Source organism: Caretta caretta, chromosome 1 (genome assembly GCF_965140235.1).
Source record: "Caretta caretta isolate rCarCar2 chromosome 1, rCarCar1.hap1, whole genome shotgun sequence".
Taxonomy (NCBI): Eukaryota; Metazoa; Chordata; order Testudines; family Cheloniidae; genus Caretta; species Caretta caretta.
Window position 1 is genome coordinate 242229158 of NC_134206.1, and position 16000 is coordinate 242245157.

Sequence of the window (16000 nt, forward strand, 5' to 3'; positions counted from 1 at the left end):
GCTCCTATTCAGCATCTTTGTATTTATCTTGCCTACCAGATTACCTATCAGTCCTCCAGGAGGTTGGCTAATCACACTGCACAGCCCTTGCTGGAGAAAATTAGAACAGTTACATATGATTAATAATAAAGAGTACAGGATACATTTTGTGTTGTTGAAAGGTGTTGGACTGTCAATCCCAGAAGGAGGATGTCCTCTATCCTATAAGCACCGGGGCAGTGGCAGAGCAAACATCCTCCGTATCTCTCACCAGTGTGCTTCCACCATGACAAAGTGGGGAACACTTCTAAGGGCAAAGGGAGTTCATTCTCCATGTTCATTCAATTCTTGGTCTCTCCACTGGGACTGCCAACAAAGAGATCAATTGGGACCAATTGTGCTGCTTTTTTATGTGACATGGACCCCATCCACTAGGAAAATAGCTCATTTCATACAGGATGTCGACTAGTGTTCAGAGTAAAGAATTTTGATCCCGGCTGACCAGGGCTCAATTGGAACCAATGACCTAGAAATCTGTGTAAGGCTTTGTGTCCTGTTATCAATCCAATTCCCTCTATTTCATTTATCCGATGAATACTTTTCACATTGCACAATTTGTTTGGCTGCGGTAGCTGCCTCCTATATCTGTGAAATGTAACTACATTGCCTGCTTTCCTCTCCTTTAAATTTCTGCTAATGATCAGTGTCCCACAACTGGTACAGTAGGCTCAACAACAAATGGGACTTATGGTTTGCAGATCATACAGTCATCTTTGATTTAAAAACTCATTGAAATCTAAAGGAAGCACCAATGAGGATTCCTTGGATGTTTGCATAAGGGACTAGATCCACTATTTGCTGTGTTGAGGCCTGTAGTCTGAAAGATGTTAGCAGAGCAATCCTGTTCCTGAGACCCCTGCTGTGTAGTTTGTTACATTACTCTGTATTGGAGTGTTTGTTGTTCAGTGGGCTTTTGTCTATTTCAAATGTATTTTTCAACCTAATGAGCCTGCACTCTAAATAAAAGGAATGCGGTTTCCCTTTCTTCAGTTATTGTGTGTGGGTTGGACCTTAACTGTGTTTAACAACTGGTTAAATCCTTGGACCACAGCTGAAATCCAGTCTACATTACAAATTGGAACAATATTTGTAACTGGGCTGGAGACAGCCTGGTTGCAGCCAGGTTTCCTGACATGGCTGCATTAGCGTAGAAAGGTCCTTAATCTGATCCTCCCACGTGTGCCAGAGTCCTTGATATGCCAGAGGGGCTCAAATCTTCTGGTGTTTGATGCCTGTTCAACAGCCTATGATAGATAGATATTTCTAAGACGACAAGAATGCAGCAATACAAAGAATGATAGATTTCAAAAATTAAGAAACTTCATGAGAATGGTGCAATGGGATGGTGTAGCATGAGCAAAGGCTGGAGCATGCTAAAATATGTCATAACCAAGGCACAACAGATTGTGATCTCTCTGAAAAAGTAGAATGCAAGGAATAAGAAGCAGCCAATGTGGCTTAGCAAAAGACACTCCAAAAAGCTGAGTGTAAAAAAAGGAATTGAAATGGAGTAGTCAAGAGGGAACCAAAACAGATGAGTCAGTTTGCAGGCGTGAAAGGAAATATAAGAGCATCAAATGTATGATTAATGCTAAGTGAAGGGCTTAAAGGTGGAATAAAGATAGCCAAATATACCCAGAGAAAAAGAGATACTAGAGAGAAAGTAGATCTATTAATAAATGTGGAAGCATGCATCAATTAGGGCTGAGAATGGGAGGGTTCTCTAGTGAATTGAGGGATGGACTGGTAGTCAGGACTCCTCTGTGTAGAGAAAGTCACAATCCTTCCTGGAACTGCCTGTGGAGTGGACATCCTGCACCGAATGCAAAACTCATTTACTGTAATGCATACAGTTCTGGATACCTCTATACCAAAAAGATGTCAATAAAGGGAGGGAACTCAGAGAAAAGCAGCAATGGGCCTGACATAATGACCTTAGAAGGAAAAAATTAGAATATCTAAATATGCCTGCCTTGGCTATATGAGGATTTATGGGGGACATGACAGTCACCTACCTGTAACCATCAAGGAGAGAGAAGTTTTGGCTGCTACACTGGACAGCAAGGGGAATGGACTATATGATCATTTACATCTCTAATATCTATGATTCCTTGAGACAAATCCCCAGTATTCCCCTTCTTCACATGGGCCAAGATTCAGCAAGGTACTTAAACATATGCCTCGCTTTATTCATGTGAGTAGTTCCATTGAAGTACCACCTGATTTAGTGCCAGGAAGAGAGTGGTAGTAGAAATTCAGTTTTCTAGGATCCTATTTCTGACTCAACAAATGGTTCTGGGAGGGTATAATGAACATTTTCTGAGAAGACAAGCACAGTATGAAAGGCTCAGCAATTAAAGAAACCATTTCCTGATGGCTCTGAACAGTTACAGGATTCACTGGGGAAAATTCATCCCTGTATTCATTCCCTGAAATGCTAATGAAGCCAACAGAGTTAAAGCAGAGACTAATTTGACTCTTCATCCTTTTTCTCTACCTGTATGAGTTATAAAAAATGTGTTCTTTTCATGAAACAGGGAGAGAAGACAGGTCCAGTAAATGAACCTTCCTCTCTGGAAAGGAGAGTACTCCTGTTCTTGAGAGGCCAGTCTTAATGTTGAAACGCCAAAATAACAAACAGTCCACCAGTACCATTGTTTAGCAGTGATGGTATCTTCTGGCATAAGGTTATGAAACAAGTAGGAGCTTCAACAATGAGGGTGATGTACAGCTGATGCACCCCATGACTGTGGCTTAGGACATGAGTGTAGGGGAACATATGGATGTATGGATTTTTACTTCTCCAAGGGACAACATTTCTAACGAGTGGCAGATTTGTTTGGTTGTTTATCAGGCCTTTTATTCATACAATTCTACTGTAGATTAGAGACAGGTTAGAGCTGGAAAGTTTGTTTCCAGAGTCCCATTTTCCCAAAGTTCATGAATATGTGCATGTTCGCATTCAGGCCTTCAGTTTTGCCCATTATAGAGCCAATGATACATCTCTGAGTTTCTACCTGGATCTGAACTGCCACAAAGCTTGGGGGTGTTTGCATTTGGGGATCTGACTCAAGCCCATCTCAGTTCTGGATTTCTCTAGCTAAAGACACCTATTGGGCTACTGATCATGGCTAATATCATTGGTGGCATAAGTGGGAAAAAGTCCACTGAAGTTACTACTAGTCTCTTTATAGAAGACAATGTGGCCTAGTGGTGGGAGCATGGACTAGGATTCAGGACACCTAGGTTCAATTCCCTGCTCTGCTTTTATCCTGCTGGATAACCTTGAGCCAGTCACTTCACCTCTCTGGGCCTCAGTTGCCCCATCTGTAAAATGGAGACCATGATACTGATCTCCTTTGTAAAGCACTTTGAGATCTACTGGTGTAAAGGGCTAAAGAACTAGTTTATGTCCCTGACTGCACTAGCAATTAAATTGTTCCCTTGTATTTCATGCCATGTCTGCCCAGGCAGATTATGGGTGTGTTGTGGGCAGGGGGCACAAATGTGTGTACAAATTTCAGACTGGACTCTGAGTTCTAAAGAGAAAACCCTGGAAGCACCATCACAAAAAGCTCAGCAGAGTGACTGGAGCTTTTTAAAAATTAGAAACACAAACACCAGAACCCCCTGTTTCCCAAGCCTCAAGAACATCTCTTTAAGCTGCCTGCCTGTTCAGAGTAACTAATCTTGAATCAGTTTATGGGACTTGGCCATTACAAACACTCAAGGTCCATTTGGGAGTCTTATTTCAGAGCAGCAGGTTAATACTCTGCACGGAGATGCAAGGACCACAGTGGATGTGTTCCTTATCAGCAGCCCTAATCATTCCCAATCTCTTTCTGATTATTAGCAAATTCTTTACTTCTCATTCCCTCTCTATGCCTGGAGTAGGTTAGATGCTGATGGGCTGTTTGCCTTACACTGATAAAACCTGAGAGATCTGTGCCTCTCCTCCAGAAAAACATTGCAAGCCTAAAGACATGGGCTTGAGACAGTATTGCTCCTACTAAGTGGTGTCAGCTAAAAGACTGCACTGTCCCCACCACTGGGCATAAATGACAGAGACTGCCCTGCCCTCACAGAGGCTAACTAAAGAGATAGCGCTGCTCACAGAAGGGCGACGTACAGATTCGCTGCAAAGGCCAAGCATTCCCAGTGCCAGGGCTGTGTTTAGTTATGAAACCTCTTGTTTTTCTACCACCTTCAAATACTGTTTACAGAGCATGGAATAGTACTCGGAGGAGGACCCAGATCCTGGACTAAATGTAGTTCCCCAGCCCAGAGAATAGCCTCTTGATTACTGAATCCTTACTCTAATGCAAGAAGTAGCTCCAGCACTGGATTATACAAGTAAATTCCCAATGCCAGGGTGAGCCTGTGCTCACAATTAGTGCTTATGGAACTGATTCCTTCTTGGGTTTTTTCCTTTCCATTATGCTATCAAGAGAGCTGAATGAGCAGGGCACATTGCCTCAAGAAAACAGGGGCCAAGAGATAAATAATGCTAGAGGTCTGTGGACATGATGAAAAATACATACAGAATCAGAAAGAGCCATGATATGTCTTTCATTATTATTCACAGAAATGCCAGCGAGAAACAGCTGTGATAGGGGTAGCTGTAAACTCCCCTCAGCCAGCACTACTACCCCATTGCCTATGGTACTCATGCTGGGAGAGACTGGGATTGCATTAGCTCTATACTTCTCCATGGCCACTTGTGCACACTCCCTACAGTGACTCCTGCAGGGAGACGCTGGGACCACAGTGATGGTGAGCTCCCTGATGGCCACAGCACCTATCTCATTCTCTTCAGTTATTCTTTTGTGAAAAGGCATGAGCAGCTGTGTGATCCACACAGTAACTGCTCCTTCAACAGTTCCTGCTGGGTCCCCTCCTGGGAGATACTGCGATTAGCTATAACTACTGGGAGATACTGGGGCCATTCCTTTCCAACTATCCTTTAGGGAGTGGCTGGGAGAGGAGTAGGTATGTGACAACTTCCCAACATCCAGCAGTAGTTACATTACCTATATGGTGCCTCTTGCTGGGTTCAGAAATACCAGCAGCTGTAGAAAGTGGTGTGCTCCCTAGAGCAAACTCCCTAGCTTTAGTTCTGTGACAGGCCTGCTGCTGCTTCTCTCACATTCATTTCTCCTGCATTGTCCTCTCCTAAAAGCCTTTCCTGTTGTTGCTCAGGTGAGAGCATGATACCTTCAGGTCCTCATCTATGTCTCCTGCTCCTCTGCAGTCAGTCATAAAGGAGTAACTGCTCCATCACTTTCAGAAACTCCTCAGCCTGAAAAGACTGGGCTTTAGGCATAACATCAAAACAGCTTAATCAAAGATTGGTTTGGGCTTTACTGCTCTGGAAACGGCAGCCAATTACATCTACAACAGAGACCCCATAAGCATTTAAGCTAGTCATTCATACTTGGGAAAACTTAATGGCACTTAAAATCCCCTCTTTAGCTTCTGCCGGGGAACTTGGGATGTTTCAGTGGGAGAGGCGGGTGACTGTATCTTAAAGTTCTCCATCTCTCAGATTGTTCAGATAACTTAGGGATAACTACCCATTTGCAGTCCATTTTTTATACCATTCATGGTAGTGGGTGCCCAGCCCCCGCCTAGCTGAGGGCTGCACCACCATCTTTCTCAGAGCTGGAAGTCTGTGCCCAATTTACATAGATAAAATAGAGCAGCACAGTATAGCTGTAATGCATGGCCCATAGAGATAGTGACTTCAGATCCCATCATGCAGTGGTCCACCTTGATCCAAGAGGCCTTCCAGAAGTAGGTGGTATCCTTCTCTGGCAGGCAGTTTGAATCACGATGGAGCAGTGCATGATGGCACGTCTATATGCTTGAAGGTCACACCTTTGTGATAAGGAGGGCAACTGGGAGTTACATTGCAGAACACATTTGATGTTCCAAGATTTACAAAATCACTGCACTTGTACAGAATATAAATCAGCATTAATATGCTGCTTAAGGCAGGCTTTTAGCTGTATTAGCAATTTCCATAGATTCATTCTCCCCACCCTCATTTTTTGGGGACAAATGCCCTGTTTTACTGTTTTTTCCCCTTTGAAGATATTAGTTCATCGATTTCAAGGCCAGAAGGGACCACTGTGATTGTCTAGTCTGACCTCCTCTAACATTAAATGAAGTATTGGGGCTATTTTTGGCGCTCAGGCATTTTTAGTTTCTATCTTTAATATGGTGTATTCCTGTAGCTGGCTGTTCTTTCAGCATGGGTAGGGGCAGAGTTATGGTTGATGCTGGGACCTTAACTGAGAATGTCCTGGTTTTCAAGACTCTTTATTAAAACCCTGATGTTCTAGTATGTGTTAAAGAGTGTTAAAAAGATATGCCATATAGTCTCATCTTTAATTAGGTCACAGGGACGTTTTAGTTCAGAAATATTCTCAGGTTATTTTTAAACTCACAGTGATCAGAGCCCATAGCAAAGCTTGAAGAGTGTAACAAAGCAGGATCTAAGCAGAAGAATGCTACTAAATGCATGATGTATGTTCCTACACATATAATATGCATATAAGGTTTTTACAAAGTGTTGGACTTAGAAGAATTTCTACGGTAGCATATGTGGCAAAGTCACAAACTTGTAAGCCTACTGCCTACTGAAAGTTACAAGCTCTGCTGGTACAGCCAGTGATGCTTGTAATTTTCACAAGCACTACATTTGAGATCTCTCAAAAGTACCAAGATTTTGAACATAACCCATGAAACTTGTGACCTTCATGACTGCTACCTATAAGAGGATGATGGGAGAAGGGAGAGAGATTCTGGGCTGGCTGAGGGCAGAGACTGTGACTTTCCTCATTCCCTACCTTTTAAAAGGCCTTATAGAAAAAGGTAAGAGAGGGGCTAGAGGTACTGGGGTAGGAAGGAGAAGAACCAACATAGAGATGATGCTGGAGAGAGATATTGGTTTGAGTGGAGTTTAAGCAGAAAGTTAGTGCACTGCTGAGGGGAAGAAGGATGACAGGTTGGTGAAAGGTGGTGCTTTAACTTTCAATATAATAGACAAGCTTGGTTGTTGGACATGGAGGAGACTGTCACCTTTGTTAATGCCATATTGAGACTTCTTGAAATGTAGCTGAAGCTACACTAAAAAGATGAAGGCCTCAGTTAATTTAAGAGCTGTGTTGGGTTAGCTGGAAGAGCTTGTAAATTACAACTTTGTTTCTGATATAATTATGTTAGTGGAATGTGTAGCTCCTGTGAACGTAATAATCCCTGGAGACAGGAACTGATGGGGTTTCCAACATTGACAATAAATTATTAAATTCAAAACTAACATTATCCAAACCAGCTCTGTGCTGTAATCCTCACAAAGCACTAGGGTACAAGCCCAATTTGCCAGCCATTTTGATGAGCAGACTGATAACTGACCTGTGAGTAGATCAATTAGAATATTTTTTCCAAAACCCAAAGAAAAATTTCCAAGTACCATAAATCAAAATGAATCATATTTGATTAACTTCACTTTTCTTTTGTGGCCTCGGGACTAATCAGGAGATGTTTCAGGCTATAAAATTTGTTTTGGGAAAGTTAGAGAGAGCATTAGACCAGCATTCAATATGGAAATCAGGCAGTAGCCTTAACTGTAGAGTAACTACGATGACTTCATAATAACGAAGGAGCAGGATCTTCCTCTCCTAAAAGACACTGCTCTTTTTACGTGTCTACTCTCTACCTGAGAAAAGCTCTTCCAAACACAGGGTGAGACTCCAATCCAGAGAGTAACTGCCCAGTTTAGCTACTGGGTGGTGACTGCGGGGGTGGGGTAGGGTTATTACATATTTTCTCTTCACTTCCACCACACACAGGAAGAGAAATTCCCAATCTACAACACCTACCTTGGGTTTGAAGGCAATTAGTTTCAGAACCATCTCGACGGTGAAGAGACCCGTGAAGAGCATGTTGAGGATATTCATGGCTTGTTTGAAGGGACAGCTCTGACCATAGTGCTGAAAAAAAAGCATCCCAGAAGCATTGTGAAGAATGGGTTGTTTGGATATATAGGGTTTCATCCCCCACTTAAAGAGGACTGTCTATATTTTTTCAGGTTTATGCCTCCTCTCTCCTTAAACTCATTCACAGCAATAACTTTCCTTCAGTCGAGGAAGACTGGATATGGATCTCTTTAGGATTAGTTCGTGTCTGTAACACAGGAATTGTCATACTAGACCAAACCAGCAGTCCATATGGTCTAGTAATCTGTTCCTGACAATTGCCAATATGAGAAGCTTCACAGGAACTTGACAGAAATGGCATAATAGGCAATTATGAAAGAACCTGCTCATACAGGAAGGTTCTTCTTAACTCTGGTCCCAGTTCAACAAAATACTTATGCATGTACTTAAATGCTTTGCTGACTAGGGATGGATTTAAGGATATGTTCAAATGCTTTGCTAAATTGGGGCTCCACAAGTTAATGGTTGGCTTATGCTTTGAAGCATGAGGATTTAAATTCCTAATTTTTTAATTCCTATCTAATGTACTTATAGATACATATAAGCATCCAATCATTTTTTAACCTTACTTACCTCTTTGTTCCAATGACACCTTGTGAATTCCACAGGTAAATTATATGTTGGCTAAAAACAGTATTTCCTTTGATCAGTTTTAAATTTGTTGCATTTCGTTTCATTAAATGTGCCCTTGTTCTTGTATTCTGAGGAAGTGTAAATAGGAGCACCCAGTTTACCTTCTCAAGACCATTCATTATTGTGCACCCCTCTAGCATGTCCCCTCTCTATAGCAATCGGTCTCAATCTCAACAATCTGCCCTCACATGCAAGTATTTCTATACACCTAATAATTTCTGTCATCTGTCTCTGGACATCTTCTTTTTTGAGATGGGGGTTAGCAGAACTGAACACAGTATTCCAGTAGAGAATGCATTATTGATTTACATAAGGACATAATTACATTTGCAATATTATTTCCTACCCCAGTCTTTCCTAACATCTTGTTTACTTTTTTGACTGCTGCTGCATACTTCACAGCAGTTTCATTAAACTGTCCACAATGATGCCAAGTCTTGCTCCTGAGTAATTACCGTTAATTCAGAATCCAACAATCTACATAAGTAGTTCAAATTATTCTTTCCAATGTGCATTACCTTGCATTTGTCAACTATGAATTATATCTGAACTCATGTTGCCCATTCACTTAGCTTTATTAGGATCCTATGAAGTTACTCCCAGTCTTTTCTAGTCTTGAATAACCCACATAATGTGTCTACTGCAAAATTTTCCATCTCACTGTTCATCCTCTTTACCAGATCATTAAAGGTGGGGCTAGTCCTAAGTGGAGCACAGAATCTGGTCCAAGATGTGAATATAGCTGGACTGCTTGGTAATAGTGACCATAATATAATTAAATTTAATATCCCTGTGGCAGGAAAAAGACCACAGAGGCCCAAAACTGTAGAATTTAATTTCAAAAAGGGGAACTACACAAAAATGAGGAGGTAAGTTAAACAGAAATTAAAGGATACGGTGCCAAAAGTGAAATCTCTGCAAGCTGCATGGAAACTTTTTAAAGACAACATAATAGAGGCTCAACTTAAATGTATACCCCAAATTTAAAAACATAGTAAGAGAACCAAAAAAGAGCCATTGTGGCTAAACAACAAAGTAAAAGAAGCAGTGAGAGGCAAAAAGGCATCCTTTAAAAAGTGGAAGTTAAATCCTAGTGAGGAAAATAGAAAGGAGCATAAACACTGGCAAATGAAATGCAAAAATACAGTTAGGAAGGCCAAAAAAGAATTTGAGGAACAGTTAGCCAAAGACTCAAAAAATAATGGCAATTTTTTTTTACAGTACATCACAAGCAGGAAGCCTGCTAAACAACCAGTGGGGCCACTGGACGATCGAGGTGCTAAAGGAGCACTCAAGGATGATAAAGCCATTGCGGAGAAACTAAATGAATTCTTTGCATCGGTCTTCATGGCTGAGGATGTGAAAGAGATTCCCAAACCTGAGCCATTCTTTTCAGGTGACAGATCTGAGGAACTGTCCCAGATTGAGGTATCATTAGAGGAGGTTTTGGAACAAATTGATAAAGTAAACAGCAATAAGTCACCAGGACCAAATGGTATTTACCCAAGAGTTCTGATGGAACTCAAATGTGAAATTGCAGAACTGCTAACTGTAGTCTGTAACCTATCATTTAAAGCAGCTTCTGTACCAGATGACTGGAGGATAGTTAATGTGACGCCAATTTTTAAAAAGGGCTCCAGAGTTGATCCTGGCAATTACAGGCCTGTAAACCTGACTTCAGTACCTGGCAAACTGGTTGAAACTTTTATAAAGAAGGTTTCAGAGTAGCAATATTGTCAGACATATAGAGGAACATAATTTGTTGAGGAAGAGTCAGCATGGTTTTAGTAAAGGGTATTATGCCTCACCTATCTACTAGAATTCTCTGAGGGGGTCAACAAGCATGCGGACTAAGGGGATCCAGTGGATATAGTGCAATTAGATTTTCAGAAAGCCTTTGACAAGGTCCCTCACCAAAGGCTCTTATGCAAAGTAAGCTGCCATGGGATAAGACAGAAGGTGCTCTCATGGATTGGTAACTGGTTAAAAGATAGGAAACAAAGGGTAGGTATAAATGGTCAGTTTTCAGAATGGAGAGAGGTAAATAGTGGTGTCCCCCAGGGGTCTGTTCTGGGATCAGTCCTATTCAACATATTCATAAATGATCTGGAAAAAGAGGTAAACAGTGAGGTGGCAAAATTTGCCGATGATACAAAATTACTAAAGATAGTTAAGACTCAGGCAGACTGCAAAGAGCTACAAAAAGATCTCTCAAAATTGGGTGACTGGGCAACAAAATGGCAGATGAAATTTAATGTTTATAAATGCAAAGTAATGCATATAGAAAAGCATAATCCCAACTATACATATAAAATGATGGGGTCTAAATTACCTGTTACCACTCAAGAAAGAGATCTTGCAGTCATTGTGGATAGGTCACTGAAAACATCCACTTAATGTGCAGCAGCAGTCAAAAAAGCAAACAGAATGCTGGGAAAAATTAAGAAAGGGATAGATAATCGGACAGAAAATATCATGTTACCTCTATATAAATCCATGGTATGCCCACATCTTGAATACTGTGTGCAGATGTAGTCGCCCCATCTCAAAAAAGATATATTGGAATAGGAAAAGGTTCAGAAAAGGGCAACAAAAATGATTAGGGGTATGGAACGGCTTCCGTATGAGCAGAGATTAATAAGACTGGGACTTTTTAGCTTGGAAAAAAAACAGCTAAGGGGAGATATGATTGAGGTCTATAAAATCATGACTGGTATAGAGAAAGTAGATAAGGAAGTGTTGTTTACTACTTCTTATAACACAAGAACTAGGGGTCACCAAATGAAATTAATAGGCAGCAGGGTTTAAAACAAATAAAAGGAAGTATTTCTTCACACAACCTGTGGAACTTCTTGCCAGAGGATGTTGTGAAGGCCAAGATCATAACAGGGTTCAAAAAATAACTAAATTCATGGAGGATAGGTTCATCAATGGCTACTAGCCAGGGTGGGTAGGAATGATGTCCCTAGCCTCTGTTTGCCAGAAGCTGGGAATAAGCGACAGGGGATGAATCACTTGATGATTACCTGTTCTGTTCATTCTCTCTGGGGCACCTGGCACTGGCCACTGTTGGAAGACAGGATACTGGGCTAGATGGATCTTTGGTCTGACCCAGTAGGACCATTCTTATGTTCTTAGTAGTGCTGCCCATTGTTAAGGTTGCTGGCACGTCCCATTATAAGACCCTGTTTTCAGTTGCTTATAAGACTTGGCTAAACTTTAACCATTTGGGCTGAAACTTTCCATGCTGGGTATCTGGCTCAGGCTGAATTATTTGGAAAGTTTTTAGTCCAAAACAGTCCAGCTCATCTGAGACCAAGACTAGAGAAAAATATGCTGTTCTACCCATTAAAAAAAATTCTGGTGACCTTTTATTTGAAAAGCTCTAGTATCTCTCCCTGCTTTGGGGAAGGGACTTGCAATTTTTGTGGGGGGAGGGGTGTCTGTGTGTGGCTTTCATCAAAGATGTGCCTTTTGGTGTCCCTGTGAAAATCTGCCCAAATTTGGCTAAGCTATAAGTCTTTGAAAAATTGCAGTTTGCACATGCTCAGCAGAGATTTCTTTGATTTTTAGCATCTAGAATGTCAAAGATTTCATCCTCAGTTAAGATGCTCCATCTCTTCGTCACCTAGTGCTGACCAGACTGTTCATGCACCATCCAAACAGAGCAACTAAACATGCTCCAACTCAGGGCTGGGGAGAGGGAGAGTGAAACTGGACTCTGGTTACGTCTACACAGCAAAGAAAAACCCATGGCTGGCCTGTGTCAGCCGACTTGGGTTCGTGCTGTGGGGCTGTTTCATTGCTCTGTAGACTTCCGGGCTTGGACTGCAGCCTTGAACTCTGGGACCCTCTCATCCCACAGTGTCCCAGAGCCCAGGCTCCAGCCCGAGCTCGGAAGTCTACACAGCAATACAACAGCTCCACAACCCGAACCCTGTGAGCCTGAATTGGCTGGCATGGGCCAGCCGTGGGAGTCTATTTGCTGTGCAGACATAACCTCTGTGTGACTGCTGATCCCAGCCCTTCTGGACTGGGGTGGGGCTGTGCTGAGAGCAGGAAGTCTATCTATTCCGTGCTCTCAGTGATTCCCCTGCCGGCACCCAGGCAGCATGGAGGAGGAAACTGTCTGATTTGAATGCACACAGACGACAGATCAGAGGGGAGGAAAAGGAATAGATTGGGACAAGGAGTCTGGTGAGCCCGGGACTGGGGGCGAGAAGAGAAACTGGAACTGGTTGGATACGGAGAATGGGACTAGGAACAAATATGGGGGGTGGGAACAGTGCAGCAGGGAGAGAGATCTAACAAGGAGCTGTGGTGCAGGGGAGGAACTTGGACTGACTAGGCAAAAGGACTGGGACAAGGAACTAGGGTCTAGGGAGAGGGAGACAGAGGCAGGCAACTGGGGAGGGGATGGGGAGACTGAGATTTGATGAGGGGACTGGGACATGGAGCCTGGGAGCCTGTGGAAAAAATCATATGTGATCATGTCATTAAATACTGTACCATAATTAAGGCAGCGAGTTTGTCATGGAGGTCACGGATTCTGTGACTTTCTGTGACCTCTGTGTCTTCTACATCGGCAGCAGTTTAAATGTGTGGGAGGGGGCTCAGGGCTAGGGGCAAGGGACTGCGGGGGGGTGCTTACCTTGGGTTGTGGGGCTCCCCGGCTCCCCCTGGCATGGCCTTGCAGCTCCTAGGCGGAGGAGGGGGCAGGGGGCTCTGCCCCCACAGGCCCCACCCCCACAGCTCCCATTGGCTGTGGTTCCTGGCCAATGGGGGCTTTGCAACCAGGGCTTGTGCTGGGAGCAGCACATGGAGCCCCCTGACCCCTCCTAGGAGCTGCAGGGTAACGCGGAGCCTAGTAGGGAGCCCCTGCCAGCCCCCTCCCGCCCCCCCAGCACCAGCAGGGTCCTGGGCCACATGCAGTTGCCTGCCCCCACCCTCCTCCAGCACCCCCGGACTGTCCCCTGCAGAGCTCCCCAGCCCCCTGCCCAAGTTTTAGCTAGGGGTATATAGTAAAAGTCATGGACAGGACTTCCCTGACTTTTATTAAAAATACCCGTGACTAAAATGTAGGCTTAATCATAATGCATACACACAAGGGGGCCCAATTACGGTTGAACAGACAACCTTAATTCTGCCACTTCCTAATACAGAGTGCTTGACTTTGCAACCTTAATAATGCTCTTTTAATGTAGATTTTGTGTGTGTGTAGTTGATGAACATATTAAGCAACGATGGTCCTAGTATGGAACCTGAGGGTATCATACTCGTCTTGTCTACACTGGTGGCTGCATGTGTAGCTACACACTACAGTGAAAATGTGATATATCTTGATTTTAGTAAGGCTTTTGTCACTGTCCCACATGACATTCTCAGAGGCAAACTAGGATCTAGATGAAATCACTATAGGGTGGGTGCAAAACCGGTTGAAAAATAGTACTCAAAGAGTAGTTATCAATAGTTCGATCTCAAATTGGGAGGGTGTATCTAGTGGGGTTCCACAGGGGTCAGTCCTGGGTCTGCTACTAGTCAATATTTTCATTAATGACTTGGATAATGGAGTGGAGAGTATGTTTATAAAGTCTGGAGATGACACCAAGCTGGGAAGGGTTGCAAGAGCTTTGGAGGATGGGATTAGAATTCAAAATGACCTTGACAATTTGGAGAATTTATCTGAAATCAACAAGATGAAATTCAATAAAGACAAGTGCAAAGTACTTCACTTAGGAAGGAAAAAGCAAAGGCACAACTATAAAATGGGGAATAACTGGGTAGGCAGTAGTATTTCTGAAAAAAATATGGGGCTTATAGTGGATTATACATTGAACGAGAGTCAACAATATGATGCAGTTGCAGAAAAGGTTAATATCATTCTGGGATGTATTAACAGGAGTGTTGTAGGTAAGACATGGTAGGTAATTATCCCACTCTACTTGGCACTGGTGGGGCCTCACTTCTGGGCACTACACTTTAGAACAGATGTGGACAAACTGGATAGAGTCCAGAGGAGAGCAACAAAAATGATGGAAGGTTTAGAAAACCTGACCTAGGAGGAAAGGTGAAAAAACTGGGTATGTTTAGTTTTGAGAAAAGAAGACTGTGGGAGATCCTGATAACAATCTTCAAATGTGTTTAGGGCTGTTATAAAAAGGACTGATCAGTTGTTCTCCGTGTCCACTGAAAGTAGGATAAGAAGTAATGGGCTTAAACTGCAGCAAGGGAGATTTAGGTTAGATATAAGAAAAAACTTTCTCACTGTAAGGGTAGTTAAGCTCTGGAATAGGCTTCCAAGCGGGATGGTGGAATCTTCATCATTGGAGATTTTTAAGAACAGATTGGACAAACATCTGTTAGAGGGATGGTCTAGGCTTACTTGGTCCTGCCTCGGTGCAGGGAGCTGGACTTGATGACTTTTCAAGGTCCTTTCCAGCCCAGCAATTCTATGATTCTATGAAAACTAGTCTGTATCCACACTATGGTGTGTAGCTACAGGTGGCAGTGAAAGGCTCTGGTAGCATGGAGGCAGCAGGGAAGGGCTCTGCCAACACTGCTAAAAATAGCAACATAGATGTGGGAGGCACTGCTTGGGGGGTGTCAAGAGCTGGGTAGGGTATGTATCCTAAGGTTCTGGCATGTCTTTACTCCACTCACCTAAGCAGTGCCTCACTGTCTACACTGTTATTTCTACCCATGCTAGGGAGGTGGCTGATGTATGTACTCTATACACAATTGACCATTTATTCCTGGTCTTTGTTTTCTGTCTCTTAGTTAGTTACTGGTCCATGACAGTATTATATCTCTCACTACATCACTAATTAGTTTCCTTGTCTGGCATTGCTTCCAGAAGCTTTGCTTCTGAACACAGCAAGTCTCCAGGAAGGAAAGGAAGCAGTCCTAATAGGCTGCAGGTCTGCTACAACACTTCATTCTTTGAGACAAATTCAGCCCTTAATTGTATGTGCTTGACTCTCATTGCCATAAATACGCATCAAAGGATAGAATTTGAACCTATTGGCTGAGTTTTCAAATGCATCCTCTGCAAATATAAGCACTTAATTACCTGACCTGCACGAACAAATGCAAGTTTGCACACAACGTGTAGTTGACAAAATGGGCAATAACTGAGTTGTGAAGTAGCGTAGGTGCAAAACCTAAAACTGCACCCATGATGTAGAAGACTGGGATGAAGCCCCTTTGAATATGTGGCCATCAATGTAGTATTTGGTGTGTTCTCATGGTGAATTCAAATGACCTAGTCTTCATTCAGCAATATAAGAACAGATACAGAGTAAAGATGATACTAGTGATTTTTTCCCTTC

The 16000-nt window shown here is 42.8% G+C and overlaps 1 protein-coding gene across 1 annotated transcript in view; it reads right to left on the bottom strand.

Moving 5' to 3' along the window:
- Positions 1-16000, bottom strand: part of CACNA1C (calcium voltage-gated channel subunit alpha1 C) — a 706039-nt gene that overhangs the window by 90302 nt on the left and 599737 nt on the right. Inside the window, exon 30 of the mRNA XM_048828634.2 lies at positions 7923-8033. Coding sequence (XP_048684591.1) covers positions 7923-8033 — 111 coding nt within the window. The remainder of the gene's footprint in view (positions 1-7922; positions 8034-16000) is intronic.